Genomic DNA, 16,253 nt, shown 5'->3' with positions numbered 1-16,253 from the left:
ACAGCCGGTGGATGACGGCGAGCGTAGGTTCGCGCGGTCTGCAAACATATTCCTGTCACCGGAAGCCGCTTGCCTGCTAATAAGTGTTTATTCCGATAGAACAGGGACCGCGTAATCCGCCGTTGAATATAAAACGCGTGATTCTGTGCACAAAGGCGTTGTTGGATAACGAGTTCCTATTTCGTCGCGTCCTGTATTCGTTTCGATACTGGTAACTCGTTAGTCTCACCAATTAGCTCGAACTTGTTGGGAAAACCGATCAACGCTCGCGTAACAAATACTTCTCTAAAATATATATATATATATAGATCGACAATTGGTACTCGATTGTATTTATATTATTTTTAACAAGCAAAATGGTAACGCCAGTTCTTGTGTTTGTGTCCTTAATTCTTTTGACCTGGAAAGTTACTGGAAGAATTAACCCTTTCGGTGCTAAATAAATTTAATAAGCAGGTACATATGTCATTCATATATGGAGTATTAGAAACTTCGATCCAATGGAAAGCTGATTATCCAACGTTAGAAATGGATCCGTATCACTTTCGAGTAAATGGATCTGCATTACGCAAAAGAAAGCGATACAGAAACGCGGATTCCATTACATCGAATATTATCTTTTGCGAATCGGTATGGTTACGTTAGCTTGAAAGCAAAACGATGTAACGACGGTCGAACGTGATGGCGTTCTTGGCATCGATTTCTAAAGAAACTTCACCATCGAACATTCAGAATATGTTCCCGTAATAACGTTCTCTATGGTTATTTCCGCGTTTCGCGCAAACTGAAACGTGTGATTGAATTCTATCTGCATTAAAAGCACTCCGGGCACGTGGATCGGCGGAATTATTCAGCTACGTTTGTCCGGGTGAAACAGGTTTGTACGTTTGTTTGTTTGAGCGTGAGAACGCTCGTTTGTGCTTTCTTGAACGTATTTGCTTACCTGTCCGTGATCCTTGTTAATAATGTCACTTTGTACGTCAGTTTATTTGAATAGAGCACAAACCATTGCCTAACATTATTCATGGGATAAAAGATTTTCGTTACGTTTAAAATGAATAAATTCTGAGATACTAAGATGTGAAAAGTATTTAATGTAATGCAAGTGAAATTCTTCCAAAGCATCGAAATCCTTAAATACCTTAACTTCATTTTTTGGGAGGATTTTTTTAAAGCATCACTCACTATCAGACGCATCTGAAAATGGTTCACCTTGGAAACCGCGTAAATGAACGTTGCTGGTAGCAAGCTACTGAAATGACCTCACGTCAGAAATTCAGACAAAAGAAAGCGCGAAGGAAAACGAAGAAAAGAAGGAAACGTGTTTTTCGTGAGCGTTGCGCACACGACAGCCCGTTGAATAGAAGCAGAGTCGCCTCGAAGCATCCCCGGTCGGTACGCCATTTATTAATGAAAACATAGCTGCACCGAGCTCTTTTTTTTGTCAGGGGGCTCGTTCTCTAACACACACGATGCAACAACTTCTTCGACGTAACGAACGATTATGTTACGATGCGATGCATCTCGCTGGAATATGCAACTGTGAAGCACAAGAGATATAGGCAGCTGTCTGGATGAAGATTGTCGACCAATCTCTGCTAAATTGCATTGATAAAGCTTACACGGCAGACGTCGACTGAAATTGCGTGAGAAATGCGGCTATTCGACGTCCAACCAGCTGTACCGTCCATGATTCCCAACAAGCTTATGGTATATCCGTGGAAATCGGGCTAGAATTATCCTCGTGAAACGATCATTGCTTTAGTTAACCAACGTTGTTCACGCTGTCAGTGTTAACGCGAGATAACTGCTTCCATTGTCCAAACAAGACGATTGTTAATTCATTCGTTCGTTACATTTTTAAAAAATTAAAATTATCGTCAATTCAACGGCTCGAAATTCAAACTAAGAAACGTATAAAAGTATATGAATATTAGATATCGCATTCAGCCTAGTTTTCGTTCATAAACCTTATCGTTCGTTCATTGGTATTCATAGGAACGCTCCAATATAGCCGCAGACATAAATCGAGCAAACGATGACTCTTCCTGGCAGCTTTCCCGCGAATTTAACGACAGACGTTCACCTAGCGTCGTTATAAGGTGATTACATTTCCATGGAATCTGCAAAATCGTGGTGGCATCTTGCTCTCGGGGGCGAATGATCGATCCGAGGCTCGTCGGATTTCTTGATAACATCCTTCGAACGCGAGATACTTTAAATGGCTGGACGGTCGGCATTGTCGGCGAAACGAACGAAATTCGATGAACGACGGTACAAAGCAGTATTTTTCCTCTTGTCCGATGGCCTAAATTTAAATAGCTTCACGGAAACGATATCGTTCGAGGATCGTTTTATGCTTTCAAATTATTATGTTCCTTCGACCGATGAGAAGACACGCAAGAGTGCTCTCGAGCTTTTCGACGACACAAAAGATTAGCATCTGAACGACCGGCGAATCGAACGGGAAAATCGAATTGCCTTTCTGAAAGAGAAACTGTTACGTGGTAATTATTTCTCTCTTTGAATTGTATTTCTGGAATTTAAATATAGGATTCGTGGAATTTCATTTCGTGAGATGGAATTTTGAAGCTTAATCCTTCCTGGGATTATGGGGCTAAAGGTCCACGATTTTATTTTGTATAAGCAAGTCCTTTTCACTTTATGAGTAAAATTGTGACGTGTATTTATTATATCGTTTATTATAAATAGTTCATATTGCGAATAAATAGAAGGACTAGCTTTAATAAAATGACACGAGTGAGAAATACAACTGAATAACAGCGTAGAACTCTCTAACTCTAAGTAGATTTGCTCATTACTCGATTGAAGTTCTAAATGCTTCTCTGGATACTAACTTGAAAGACCAATCGTTTCCCAAGTCGACTAATTGACAATTAACTAAGAACTTATAATTGGAAGCCTAGCTGCTCACTTGCTTTCCAAGTGGTAGCTGATTGAAAGTCAAAGACTTTTAGTTTTCCTGAAAACTCCGATTCCTTGGCTTTCCCCTGCTAAAAAGAATTTCAAAGATACTTGTATCCTACCTAATGGTCGGTTCAATTAAAACTGGAAACCCTTAAAGGCCTTATCCTTCAAGGAAACTTAATTGTTACCCAAGATTTCTTTATACTTCTCTCTCTCTCTCTCTGCAACAAAATTATATTTTTAATCTCCACCTTTGATTATTTACGCAGAACTCGTTTATAATCCATCAGGCTAGCATTCTATGCACTTTAAAAAAATGAGTTTCGATTTTACGAAGCAGTATTGAAGGAGGCTCTCGACGAACACGTCATTCGAACAATAGAGCAGATAATGTAAAGAACGCTTTTTACAAAAAAAAAAGTTGTTTGTTACGTAGTATATATGCGCTCGATATTATAAGAGTCAGCTTACAGACGTGTGCGTAGAGCCGTGAACAATGTGCGAGGTAAACAATGACTTGGACCGTGAAAAAGCACGGATGCTTAATGCCATCGTGGCTATACGTGTCACTGGTTACTTGAAAATCAATACTTGCCCGACTGTTTTTCATGTTACCCTTTTCACCCGTTAACCTGAATACCTTCAAGAGATTGTTATAGAAATGTAAACATTCGTCGAGGCTCCAGGAATTGAAAATGATTTTCTTTTTCCAATTAAATATATGCTTTTTGATATTCAGCGGATGTTCGGAAATACGGTGTATGAAAACCTGAGCAAAATATGAATTCGCTATTGTTTAGTGGCGTTTCAAAGAATCTGATAATTCGTTTTCATTTTCTCGATGAATGGGACACGTTCGAACAGAACGTCAACGAAATTGTTGTGCGTCAAACAAATCCCGAAAGTTATTCCCACGTTTCTTTCCGTTAAATGGAGATTTTAATTGGTTCACAGTTAACACCATGGTTCGTTATATTCTGAATCCATTTCGCGTCAGACATTTCGTTGAAGCACGATGCTTTTCATGAATTACACTTGCTCCTAAATCAATCGTGCTTTCATCATGATTATTTGCAATACCAAAATAATCTTCGTAACGGAACGGTTAACTCTTTATTCCTCTAAATATACTAATCCATCGGAATCAAGCTATCTGGAACGAATGGGTTTGCCTTTCTACACTGATGGATTACCATAGCGCGTAAAACAATTACGGAGCAGAAATTCCGCAGGTTCTCGGTGACATTAGGACAAATTAGAAGCGTGTTTGGAATCAATTGTTGGCCACAATTCACGGTGGCCAAGTTGCAAGTCTCCGTTAGATGTAACGACCGAAACCATGTAATTCTGTCACGCTCGTGGCTCTGAATACCTTCGGCCGATCATACGGGCTGCTTAATTGCTCCTCCTGCTATCCGATGTAATTGGTGTGGAATCATGAACGCAGGAAGGTGCGGAAGGAAGCGTTGATGAACGACGGTTCATCAGCCCGCTTAGCTTCCGTTTTCGTTGGTCAGTTGAAAACAATCCACCACAAACGTGACATGAAAACAGTGCTTTCCGTTCGATTCTTCGATTTGGCAGCGAACCAAATGCACTGAGAACGTTAATCAGTTGGACACTTTTGTCGAATCAGTCCTCCCTTTTTACACCAGAGTATAAAACGATAGAACCGAATTAATTAATAAAACTAATCAAAGGTTTCATAAATATTTTAGTGTTCTAAATTGCGAAATTGTAATATTGTAGTAAAAAGTTCTATCGAACTTTAATCCTTAATCCTTTCCCAGAGAAACTGTTCTATGCCAGATCGGATTAATAATTGTTATTAGCGAAGCAATCAGCAAATTTCGATATCTTACCAGGCGAGTGTCTAACATTCCTTTGATCGTTCGCGAAAGCAATCCGGATTGTTCCGCGAATATCCCGCTGACGGGAAATCGGATTCCGAAACATCATCGATATATATATCGGTGACCGCGTTGCACATCGAACCCTTTCTCGAATTTCGAAGCACGCCGACAATTCGACTCGACTGGCCTCGTTATTAAACGTACACGTATGTACCACGGGCTTGGCTACGCATCGTTTCCCGATCTAAAGTACAATTTTACACAGAATTTCCACGGTCAGCTGGAAAATCGACTCGCGGCCACATTTACCGGCCGAATTTTCGGCAAATGCTTTACAATCGGATCGAAATCATCTATTTTAACGCAGATTCGCTTAACTTTCTCAAATTCGAATTAAATTATCATAGGTTTTTTTTAAATTTCCCTCCGAGTACGATACTTTTGTCGATCCACGATCGTTTGAGGACAAATTGAACGGTTATCGAACGTCACGAAATCAATTGTCAGCCGCAATTTCCTGCTAGCAACTCCGTTAAATGATTAAAACTGGGTAGATACGATTCAGGAGAACGTCGCGGTTACGTCGTGTTCCTTCGATCGTTCGTAAGGTCCTCTTAATTACTCGCCCTTAGTCTTCTCGTGCAATCGGAATGAAACTTTACCGTGTATTGCAACGTGACACGATTACAATTCACTGTACTTCCTCTGACAAATGGAATCGTGTTTGAACTTGATCTTGAGAACTGGTTAGTTTCTTGAAAAATATCTGGCAGTCACTTTTAATTAAATGATAAAATATCATTTTATCATTTACCATCAGGTGCATCCTTTATTCAGACAACGTACATTACTACGTCAAGATCGTATTTCCATAATCACTTACTGGTTGACGTTTGAATATGAAGCGTGCGTAATGATTCTGCGTAGATAACGTACGGCTTAAATCGTGCATTCTGCAAATACCAGTAAATTGGTTTGAACGAGGGGTAAATCTGAGGATCGGTAATTCAGCCTTTCTCTAATGGAACCTAATCTGCACTCGCCACGTGCGTTTAATCCTCCGCTGACAACCCCGATGATCCTTGATATAATGAATCTGAGCATCTGAAAATACATAAGCTATCGAAAAATAACCAGTGAAAATTTGTCACAAGGAATTTTCATCCAGTTATTTCGATAACTAGATGCAACAGTTTACCCTTAATGGCGATGGTCTAATTAGGAGGCTCGAGTTCGCGGTCGCTTTTCGATGGCGAATCATAATTTATGAACGTGCCGAGAAAGCTCTTCCTAGATGACGAGGATCAGAGCGATTTGCCCACCTCGAGAACTTTCACGGATGAATAAGTCAACGTCGAATTCGCGTCCTGTTTTCCAACTACCTTTCATCCTCGCGAACGGCAATCCGTCACCGACGACAGCACGCGGGAAAGAGTCAGAAAGGGTGCGACAAATCTTCGAAGAAGGGAAGCGAACGGGGAGATTTCACGAGGCAACCTAGACACGAAATAATCCTTGCGTGATGAATCCTCTTGTCCTTTAATCCGTTCCTGTCAATCACTACGGATAAAACTTCATTATCGGATAATAATACCGAAATAGATGGATTCTCGTCGCCCGTAACGTGGCGCGAGACAAGAACGGTTCGACGTGTATAAATATCCTCGAACGGTTCATGAAAATGGCCCGGTGAATTTACGGGTTTAACCTGCTCGATTATCGGTAATTTGTTTTTATACCCTACCGTTTAACGGCCGGTGTCGTATTTTCCTGCTGACGCAACGTAATTCGATTTTTCACCTAACTGAAAATTGTATTACCCTATCGAGTTTAAGAATAATGGCGTAAAAATATTTATCGTAGGTACTGTATTAGCTACTGAACAAAAATATCATCAATCTCAAAAGTATCGGAAGTTTAAGCGTACTCGAATCTAACAGCTTTTCAAAATCAATTTTCTTTCTATGAAGATTCCATTACACTTTTCCTTCACTTTTCCGCAAGAAACCCGTTTTGTCCATTTGTATCATTATTTCAATCACATTCTATGAACATCTTTGAAAGAAAATTCCAGCGATTTTCGATCAAAGTACCGGTAGAAAATGCAAGATCGTGTCGTTGTTCCATCCAGTTGGCCAATTTCAACCCCCCTCAGACCCTGGGGGTGCTGTTCAATTTCGTGCATTGAACGAGAAAAGTAGGTCGTAACGCGACAAGCTTGCCTTCTCAGAGCTTGTAAAAACTTATAAGCACGTGCTTGAGATATATAGTTGCGGAAAATCCGGCTGCGGGGAATTTATACGACTTTATTCGTCGAAGTTATGCATCAGGGAAGCGTTGTTCGCGGCCATCGCTGCGGGGAGTAAAACTCGGGATCTGCCGCACTGCATAATTCTCTCGTAAAAATGGAGCCCGAAACGATGCTTTTGCTCGTTTTACGGCCTTTCTAGTGATAATTCTGAAAGCTCAACTCACGGTGATCCTGTTGCCTAGCCGGACGAAATCCACTTTAGTCGGGGCCCCTCTTTTTTCCTCTTGTTGCAATTAACGTCGTTACAGTTACCGTCTACCGTTTGTCTGCAATATAAGTTGCTCGAACTTCTGTACGAAAGGGTACATCAAACGGTTGTACAATAGTCTCGGTTTTATTGTCCAAAGTAGATCATCTCCTCTTCAATTCTCGACTTAAACTGTATATTAAACTCACAGTGCTCTGTAAACTGAATATTACCGTGGAAAATATTTCTGATGATTTGAAAATGGTACAAAAGAATGAATTCGAACGTATCGATAACCATATTTATTCGTTTTTTGTTCCAGGTACGTATATAGAAGAGTAGGATGATTGGGATCTTGAATGCGAATGTGGTGAGATGACGAAGCACGTAACAAAAGCTCGGCTAATACTCTGTAAAGGAACATAGAATACAAATAAATCGATCACCATATTATTATTATTTTTTTTTTTTCAGTCTCACTTTGTACTTTCATAGAGGATCCAGGGCGTTCTGCGATCAGTGGACCGATTTGGCTTATTCGTTTTGTTGTTGAAATTCGAGAAATTGATAGTTGCAAAAATTCTGAACGTCGTATGATAAATGGTTTCGTGTTATTCCATCGTTGGTCGGTAATAAATGAACGGTTAGATAACATGATTAACGCGTGTCGCGTAATGAATGCATCGATTGCAGCGAATACTGGCATTTGCACGAGGAAGATTGTAATCCGATTACGATTAATGAAGCAATTTTTGATCTTCTTTCCACTTTTTTTTCCTTTGTACACGTGTACACTTGTATAGAGATGATTGGTTCGATCGTTCACCAAGTGGATGCCGAACACGTAAATGATTTGAATCACGTGCGAATATCGAGTAGCATTGTTCGTCAAGTATTTATTGGATTGTTGTAAACGTCGTGTGCATCTCGATACACGACGCTCATGTTGATGGAATAAATAAAACGAAAGTTCAATGTACATATAGCGTTGTGACACTCATGCCTCTAATTTCTGTAATTAACATTGTAGTTACTTTTGAAGAATATTTGAGAAAATTACAGGCTCGTTAGAGCTTCAATATTTTGTATAATTAGACAAATATGAAATGGTATTCAAAGTTAAAAAAAAAAAAAATTGAGAGATCGTAGAATTTTATAAATTCAAAGATTCGATAGGCTGTATCTCTGATTTTGTAATACTTTATTCGAAACTGCAATATTTTTGGCCTAGAAACTGATTCGATAGTAAACTACGAATACTCGTGTCCCCTTAGATTCACGGTTGATTACATCGATTTTTGTTGAAAGATTTCCAAGTTTCTCTCTGCTGCAGATAGCGTTACAACATTGGCAAAATATCAAAAACCTCTTGGTAAAAAAAAAAAATTTCTTTTTTGATATCACATGGAACTGGAAAATATCCTCGCCATAAATTCAATGCACGTTTTTAACACTTGGCAACGGATCGTTCGATCCTTTGTTCCTTCGTTTATTTCTCGTGCACGTAACGTTCTTCTGTCACGGAAGAAACGGCACTAAAAGTTAATTAACATTTTACACGCTAGGTAAGTTCAATTATTTTTATTATTTACCGGCTGCTTTGTTCGCGACAAAACCTTCTGTGTAATCCATCAACGTGATGTCGAGACATTTCAGCATCCTAATGCAAATATTTGCAAGGCACTTTGAACTTGCGCTTGCACCACTCGTTTATTTTCAACTTAAAACACGTCTTTCTTTTTTCAAAAAATAAGACGAGAAAGAAACGAGAAAGTGTATTTTTCAAGGATCTCCTTCGACCTCGATTTTTTATTAAAAGAGAAAAAGTGTATTATAATCTTGAACAATGTGGAGATGAATGTGTAGCTTCATATTTTTCTATAAACTTTTTTCGCGAAACGTGGATACCGTTTTATTAACTATTTCAATTTTTATTCCCTGTGTTATACGAGCAATATAAATTTTTCACCTGCCTTACGTGACTTTTTTTTAATATTTCGAACGGCGCAAGGGATACAGGGGTGGTTTCTGTTGACTTTGGATACGACAAATAATCGAACGAACATGACTCTGCGTACGAATCCATTTTCACCATAGCGTGACGTCAGAACGCGTGGTGATAACTTGAAACGCGTTTCAAATAATCCAGGTGTGTTAAATACGGACGCTTTCAAATATTGACGAACGATGTTTCGTTTCGTCACGTTTCGTACACACGAATAAAATTCTCGCAAAAGAGTTTACGAGTTTTGAATTGACAATGTTTCTACATTTAGGATTTCTTCCGAGAAACACTTGAATTTTCGTTTCAACGATTCAACGAAGGAGAGCAAAATTTCGCCATATTTTTATAGAAAAGATTGAAAAGAGTAGTAAAGAGTGGTAGCAAAGTGGGAGGGTGAGTTTATTCGATCCATAGGCGTCGTACAAAAGACGTGCATCGTAGACGGGTGGTTTTAGGTGAAGCGGAAGGGTGGCGAAGGATGCAGAAAATAGGAAAATGTTCGGACCTTTCGTGGCAGCACCCTGCGCGTTGCTTGGATAAATAGAGCGAACGCGCGAACCGTGAGGACGGTGGAAAATCATGTGGAAAACCGAGTCTTGGGGTAGGATAGAAGGAACGCGACTGGAAAAGGGGGATGAACAAAAAAAAAAAAGTGGGTGGGAGGATAAAGACAGAGGGTTCTCCGGCAAATTTGATAGCCCGGAATGGAAGCATTACTCTGACTCTGGTTGGAGAGCTGATCCGCTGCTTGTATCGATATTGATTATCCATCTTCGTTCGACGTACTCGATGAGTTCCGGCTACCCCATTCGTTTTAGCCATCTTGTTCCTCGTAAAGGGAAAAAGGACGTAAATCAGTGAGACAATTGGCTTAGGGATCTTCTTTTTTTGTAGCCGATTTTTTTACGTTCAAACTTGATTCTTCTGATACGATTATTTATTTACTGATTTAGTGTAATTTGTACAATTACTTTGTTAAGCAATTTATAGAAAATACAAACTGAGTATCATTAGGAAACTTAACGAATGATAAAAGATTAAAGTGCTCGTTAAAATTGAATTATCATTCAATTTTCTCTTCTCAAAAAGAAACTTTAGATTTAGTTCGTCGAAGCATTATTATTAATTTGATATAATGGATGAATATCTGGGTGAAAGACAGATTTAACCGAACTCGTTCGTCACAATACTGACAATGAGCAAAGGGTTTTTATTTTTAGGTAAACTTTTCGAAAGCGGGGAAAAATAATTAACGATCTGAAAATGCAATAAATTTTCATCGATATTCGTCGGTGAACGCGTGATTTCTATCGAGAGCATGCTTACCCTTCAATTTAGATTAATATTCGTTAATCGAAGCGAGACACAAGGACGCTTCGCTCTTGTATAATAATGATTCCTCCAATTAAATTCACTCTCATCAATTTTTTGTCCTATATTTTACAAGTTCAGCAATTTCGAGTGAACACTCTTCTAGCGATACAAATGATAAAGAATTTAGTTGATCGTAACAATTGACCGTAACGTCATTCTTGCAATATAAGAAATGATAGCTTTTTCTGTTCTGCGAGCAAATAATAAGGTCACGAGGAGTTTCCAGGTAATGAGCTGGATATTCGCAAAAATCTCGACTGGTTGGTGAATTTTTAATTTCTTCGGTGTGTCGGGGATATTGTTAAAGGGCGGCGCGAACGAGCATGGAGAACGGAATAATCAAGGGTTGGTTCTCGAGGGCGCGGAGTGCGATCGTTCCGCAACACGCTACGCGAAAGGGAGCAAATTGAAGCGAGAATCGCCGCAAGATAAATCACGCGGAAGAATTTCCTGGAAAAATGGATATTTCTGATCGGAGTTTATATCGACCGAGTGCTGCTCTCATCCGCCTTCCGGTCGTGTTCTCGGAACGCTTGCGTGCGAGGAATATTTTCCGTGCAAACGAATGCTCGCGTTCCGCTCGTATTTGCGCTGCCGAGCGAGCGGATTCCGCCTACGCGGACTCGAAACGCAGCTCAACAGTGAATTTGACGGGATGGAATCGAGGATTCTCGATTAACTTAATCGAGCACCGCGTTTGTTTTCACAGTTTTATTTTTTTCGATTATTTCGATCAGATTCATTTTCGCGTATCGAGCAACAAAATTTATGATTAATTTCCTTGTATGTACACCGTTCGGCTTCGATCAAATCTGCAACGGAAATTCGATGTTTAATCAGATTTTAATAAAAACAGTTAAACCGCATGAATTTTTCGGACTTCCTATTAAATATTTGCGAAGCGTACGTCAATTGCCTGTTATGAAATTCAATGTTGCTATTAATTTAGGGCGACGAGAAAATTTACTGTCGAGTTTTAGGAATATTTATCGAAATAAATAAAAAGAGTATAAAATTTTAACAATTACGGTTTTGTAACGAAGTGTCTGGTAAGAAATAAATGGATGGGTGAACGATTTGGAACAAGGCGAATGAAATATTTTATCAGGATCATCCTGTGTAAAAGATAAACAAATTTGTTTCGAAATATCACGAATTTAATGTGCTGAAGAGATTTATATTCTACTTCAACTTGGCTGTTCCACTCGTAAAACTCGTCGTCGTTCCATTCATTGATTAATTCTTTTCGAATCATAAATTCAAGAGTTTGAAAATAAACTAGTAAAACAGTAGTAGTTTCATGGAATCGCGAATACGAAACGAGTCAACGCAAATACAATTTCATGGTAACGATATTGAAGAAAAGCATTGTAGAGGTTTCTCGAATCGATGTTGAAATAAAGAAAAGAAGGGAAGAAAAGTAAAAAACAGAGGGTAACTGTGGGAGTATTTTTCCGGGAACGCAGCGTGAATCCGCGTGCATCTTTCAAATCGCGCAACAGCGTTCCATTGCGATTTGAAGGAAACCGGATGTGACACGGCACGTGACGCTAGTCGAAAAGAGCTACGAGGGTGGAAAAAAACGTTTCGCGACCTCGTTTCGTCTCTGCGACCCTTTCTCTATTGCTGTACCGTGATACGTGCCTTGAATTACACGAACGGGACGCATTGTGACGTGTTTCGTCACTCTGGGTCTCGCCTGCGCACTCAAACCGATTCGGGGAACTCGAAGAAACAAAAGTGCAAACTATCGAGGCCGTTTGCTTTTTATTGTCGTCACGTGTGGAGAACGCGTTCTCCTGTTCCTCTTTCAATGTTCGCTTCACTGAATTTTAAAGTACGATCCACCAATTCAATTTTACAAGCTCTGTGAAGTTTGTGTCAAAGTCGTATCAATCTCTTAATTAATATTATTTATATTAATTCAACTAAGAATTTTAATAATTCTGTTTTTCTTGTGTGTGATTAATATTACTTCAAGAATTTGGAAATTAAAGATTGAAAAACATGTATTGTTTAAAAATCTTTTCTATCGTTGACCTAGATAAAATTATTATTCATCTATGCACTGGTATAATTTTGGGATAAGAATTAGTAATTCGAATTTTTCACCTAACCGTAAATAAAAACTATGAAACGACGGAGAAAAGTTATAGAAATAATTGAAAAGAAAAATCAATTTCTGGCTCGATTTTTGCTGCGATAAGTTGTGGAATGAAAAAGTACGTAATAACTGTGGCGATAAATAGCAGTGCAGTGGCTAAGTCGCTGGACAGAACTAATTAAAGGCCTGCTGGCTTCTGGTCTGACCAAAGTTGTTCCGTAACTACTAGCCCGGTGTGTAATGCCGCATGGCTGACTTTAAAGCTGCACGATCACTGGGCTGCTTACGCACGCTCTTATACTACTTCCAACCGAACATTCCCATTACTTAATGCATTCAGCAGGGCAGGGTGGATGGTGACGTAATTGTGAAACTTTCTATTGAAATTGAATGCGTTATCGAACTGAATAGTAATCGATTATACTAATTTTAGAATTTCTATTCAAAACGTGAATTGAGTCAAAGCAAAATAAAACTCATTAAAAATCAAGAAAGTGAAATTATTTTTCGACATTTTTCATTACGTTTTGATTTTCATCGTTATGAAATAAACCTGAAAATAATTTCGTCTGGTACCCTAAAGTTGAGCCGAGGAATAAAGTTTCTGGCATTATAAGTGGAAAAAGCAAATGTGCGAAAGATAGCTTTTTCCAAGTTGGCACCAGACGTAATATTAAAAGTCTTTCGTCTGAAGTTTCTTACAAAGGCAATGCGAGATATGGGAACGTAAGATTCTCGTTCTACAGATGTCTTGGAGCGTCTCCTTTCTCGTCGTAGCTTAAAGCGAGAGTGTAGATACGCTGGTTTACGTCTCTTCGTCGCTTTCACCGATGAAAAGAGCAGTCTTTTCACCACCCCTAAAAACTTAACCTTTTGTTTTCGTCGTAATTTATCTTCTGATACGAGCCGGCTTTATGATGAATGAAAGTAAACCGAGCTCGAAGCTGCTTCGAACACTTTTGTTCTGACTTCAATACGTGTCTTGAACACGAAAAAAAAGGAAAAAAAAAAGAAAGAAGAAATTAAAAAAAGTATAATTTATAGCATCTTTCGCGATTCTTTTCAATTTCATAACGTTACCATCAGCGGGCTTGATTCGCGACACGATATAAAATTTCACGGAATTCATTCGTATATATCTTCGCTCTGTTGAAACGGTATACGACAGGAGATTACGGAAATTTGCTGTGCAGTCGGGCTTTAATTAAAAACATAAAGGTAGATCCGCGAAACTCATTTAATAAAATTCCCTTCGGGGAACGCTTCAAACCTATTACTTTTCTTCGCTTCAGTTTAATATTGTCTTTGTTTCGCAAATTTTTATTAATCCCTCGTTAACCACGGAATTTCGAAAGGATTCACTTATTTCGATTATCGTTGAACCACTTTACTCCATTTCTCGCGAAAGAATCGAGTCATTTCTTTTCCCGTGTAATTCCGAGTTCTAAGTATTTTCTGCTATTAAATTCAACTCTCCATCTTCTGAATACGCTTCCTCGTGTATTTCTCTAATAATTTAGCAAATTCGATCTGTTTAAGCTTCGTTGAAGATGGACACGCGGACTTCCTCTAAGAAAGGGAATGAAAAAACTCTACACTCCTAAATCGAGTCGCGTTTTAATCGTCTAAGTGGAATGGAATAAAACCGACTTAACGCCGGATTAACTGATTCGCTATAATCAATTTCAATTTCTGGGATACATTAAGCGGAACAAAGGGATTATTGATTAAAATCTCGTAGTAATTTTTTCTTTTTAAAATCGATACTATGAAAATGATATTTTTCGGACGGTGTTGCCTTTCAAAGGAATCTCGAAGATATTTCTCAATTTCACGACGCGGAGGATCGAGGTGATAATACTTTGACGGCGTCCGAGTTTATTTATCGCATCGGGTTCCATTTGAAATTCAATATAACAGTCTTGCTGGGATCCTAGAAGCGGTGCGGTGGTTTGCATACATTTCGTTGGCCGGTCGAAAATCCACGCGATGAACTACCCCGTGCACGCCGTCGGGAGTTTACAATTTGCGCGAACTATGCAATTACTATCGTTAAGCTAGCTCGCCAGGACCATCAACGACTTGGTAGTACGAAGTTCCTGCACAGGTTATTGCGTCTGACCGCTTTATCGGTCGTTCCGGTTGTTCCTACTTGTTCCGTAATCATATCGACCGATAGTTCCGATAGAACGGCTTCGATTAACCCCTTCGCCTTATGATGCTTTTAGCGATCGACTCGACTAGAATGAGCTTGCAACGATCAGCTACAAAAGGGAGCATTTCGGTCCCGGAGAATTATTTTATTGCTTGCCACGAGTGTGCTAAATGACACCTACAGGGAGCAACCATCTGACGAAGCACAAGTGTAATTGCAAATAATTGCAATCGAACATATTACGTGTCCGAATTTCTAAAATTTCATCAATTTCTGCAAAATAAGAAGTGAATGATAAAAGTGGATAAAAAGGAACGCCCTTGAAGAAAGTTAAAGAGAAAGAGAACGTGTGCATAGTCTGTCGGTGAAAGCTGTGCGAAATAAATTCGATACCCGCGCAGGACGATAGTTATATTCTACCATATCCTTTTCCTATACCTAAAAGCTATTCGCTGTTGAACGTTGGAACAGAAGAAGAGAAACGGAATGAAAATTATGTTCAACGATGAAATTCGTTCTACGACGATGTTCCACGTTTGAATTCCCTTTTTTCCCGCTCTACTATTCATTCCTCTTTGATTCAAATCGCATTTTCTCTTGAAAATGCAGCGATAAAATCGTGGAATAACGAATGCCGTTCGAATGTTGGAACGAATGAAATATTTTACGTCATTGTTATGAATCTCCGATATAACAGACTATTAAGCTGTTAACACTAGAAAGATTTCTAATTTATAATAACAGTTAAGCTGGAAACTCGCATGAATTTCAAAGGTGATTATCTTTTTCCAAAAAAAAAAATTAAAATATGATGGCAGGAACAGGAATCTAAAAGGACACGGAGGAAAGTATACATATTTCTGGGTCAAAAATTAACATAACTAACCGCGAGAACGGGGCAGTAAAGTGTTCCACCGTGAAAAAAAAGCCGCGCGAGTATTCTTTCATCAAATTTTGTTCCACTATTCGCATCGACCGACTCGTTTCATTTGCTTTTCTTCAATTTCCGTCGACGATCGAACGAACACGAATGGAAAAACGAACAATACTCTGGCCCCGCATTGTTCAGCCTGTTCCATTCGTCAACGGACGTCAAAGGGAGATCGTATTCCCGATTCAAACGTCAGAAAAGTTGTTCGCCGATTCAACGACACTCGACGCGTTGCAACACGTCGAAATCTAACAAAATACACGTAACTTCGAAGCCAAAGGAAATTCTAAAGGAAAACTTGGTTACCTTCTTTCTGGCGAAAGAAGATTTTCCCAAAATTCAAGAAAAGGCTAGAATACCGATTTAATTGTTAATTTAATCCTGAAATTACATTACTGGCAATGT

General features: G+C 39.1%; 2 protein-coding genes across 18 annotated transcripts in view; both read left to right on the top strand.

The window, feature by feature from the left end:
* The window catches only part of LOC114881550 (neurobeachin-like), a 102,830-nt gene extending 94,604 nt beyond the window's left edge, over window positions 1–8,226 (top strand). For 2 of the 3 annotated variants that reach the window (XM_029198486.2, XM_029198440.2), the window contains one exon: window positions 7,602–7,732. Coding sequence is in view for 2 of the 3 variants with exons in the window: in XM_029198440.2 (XP_029054273.1) it covers window positions 7,602–7,613 (12 nt within the window). In the remaining variant the exon portion in view is untranslated. Of the gene's footprint in view, window positions 1–7,601; window positions 7,733–7,753 lie in introns of those variants that run through there. The other variant, XM_029198390.2, reaches the window with a different exon arrangement.
* Window positions 1–16,253, top strand: part of LOC114880711 (neurobeachin) — a 154,524-nt gene that overhangs the window by 11,273 nt on the left and 126,998 nt on the right. The window lies entirely within an intron of this gene.

Source organism: Osmia bicornis, chromosome 4 (genome assembly GCF_907164935.1).
Source record: "Osmia bicornis bicornis chromosome 4, iOsmBic2.1, whole genome shotgun sequence".
NCBI lineage: Eukaryota > Metazoa > Arthropoda > Insecta > Hymenoptera > Megachilidae > Osmia > Osmia bicornis.
Note: the sequence above shows the minus strand (reverse complement) of the source record. Positions and strands in the feature narration are given on the sequence as shown.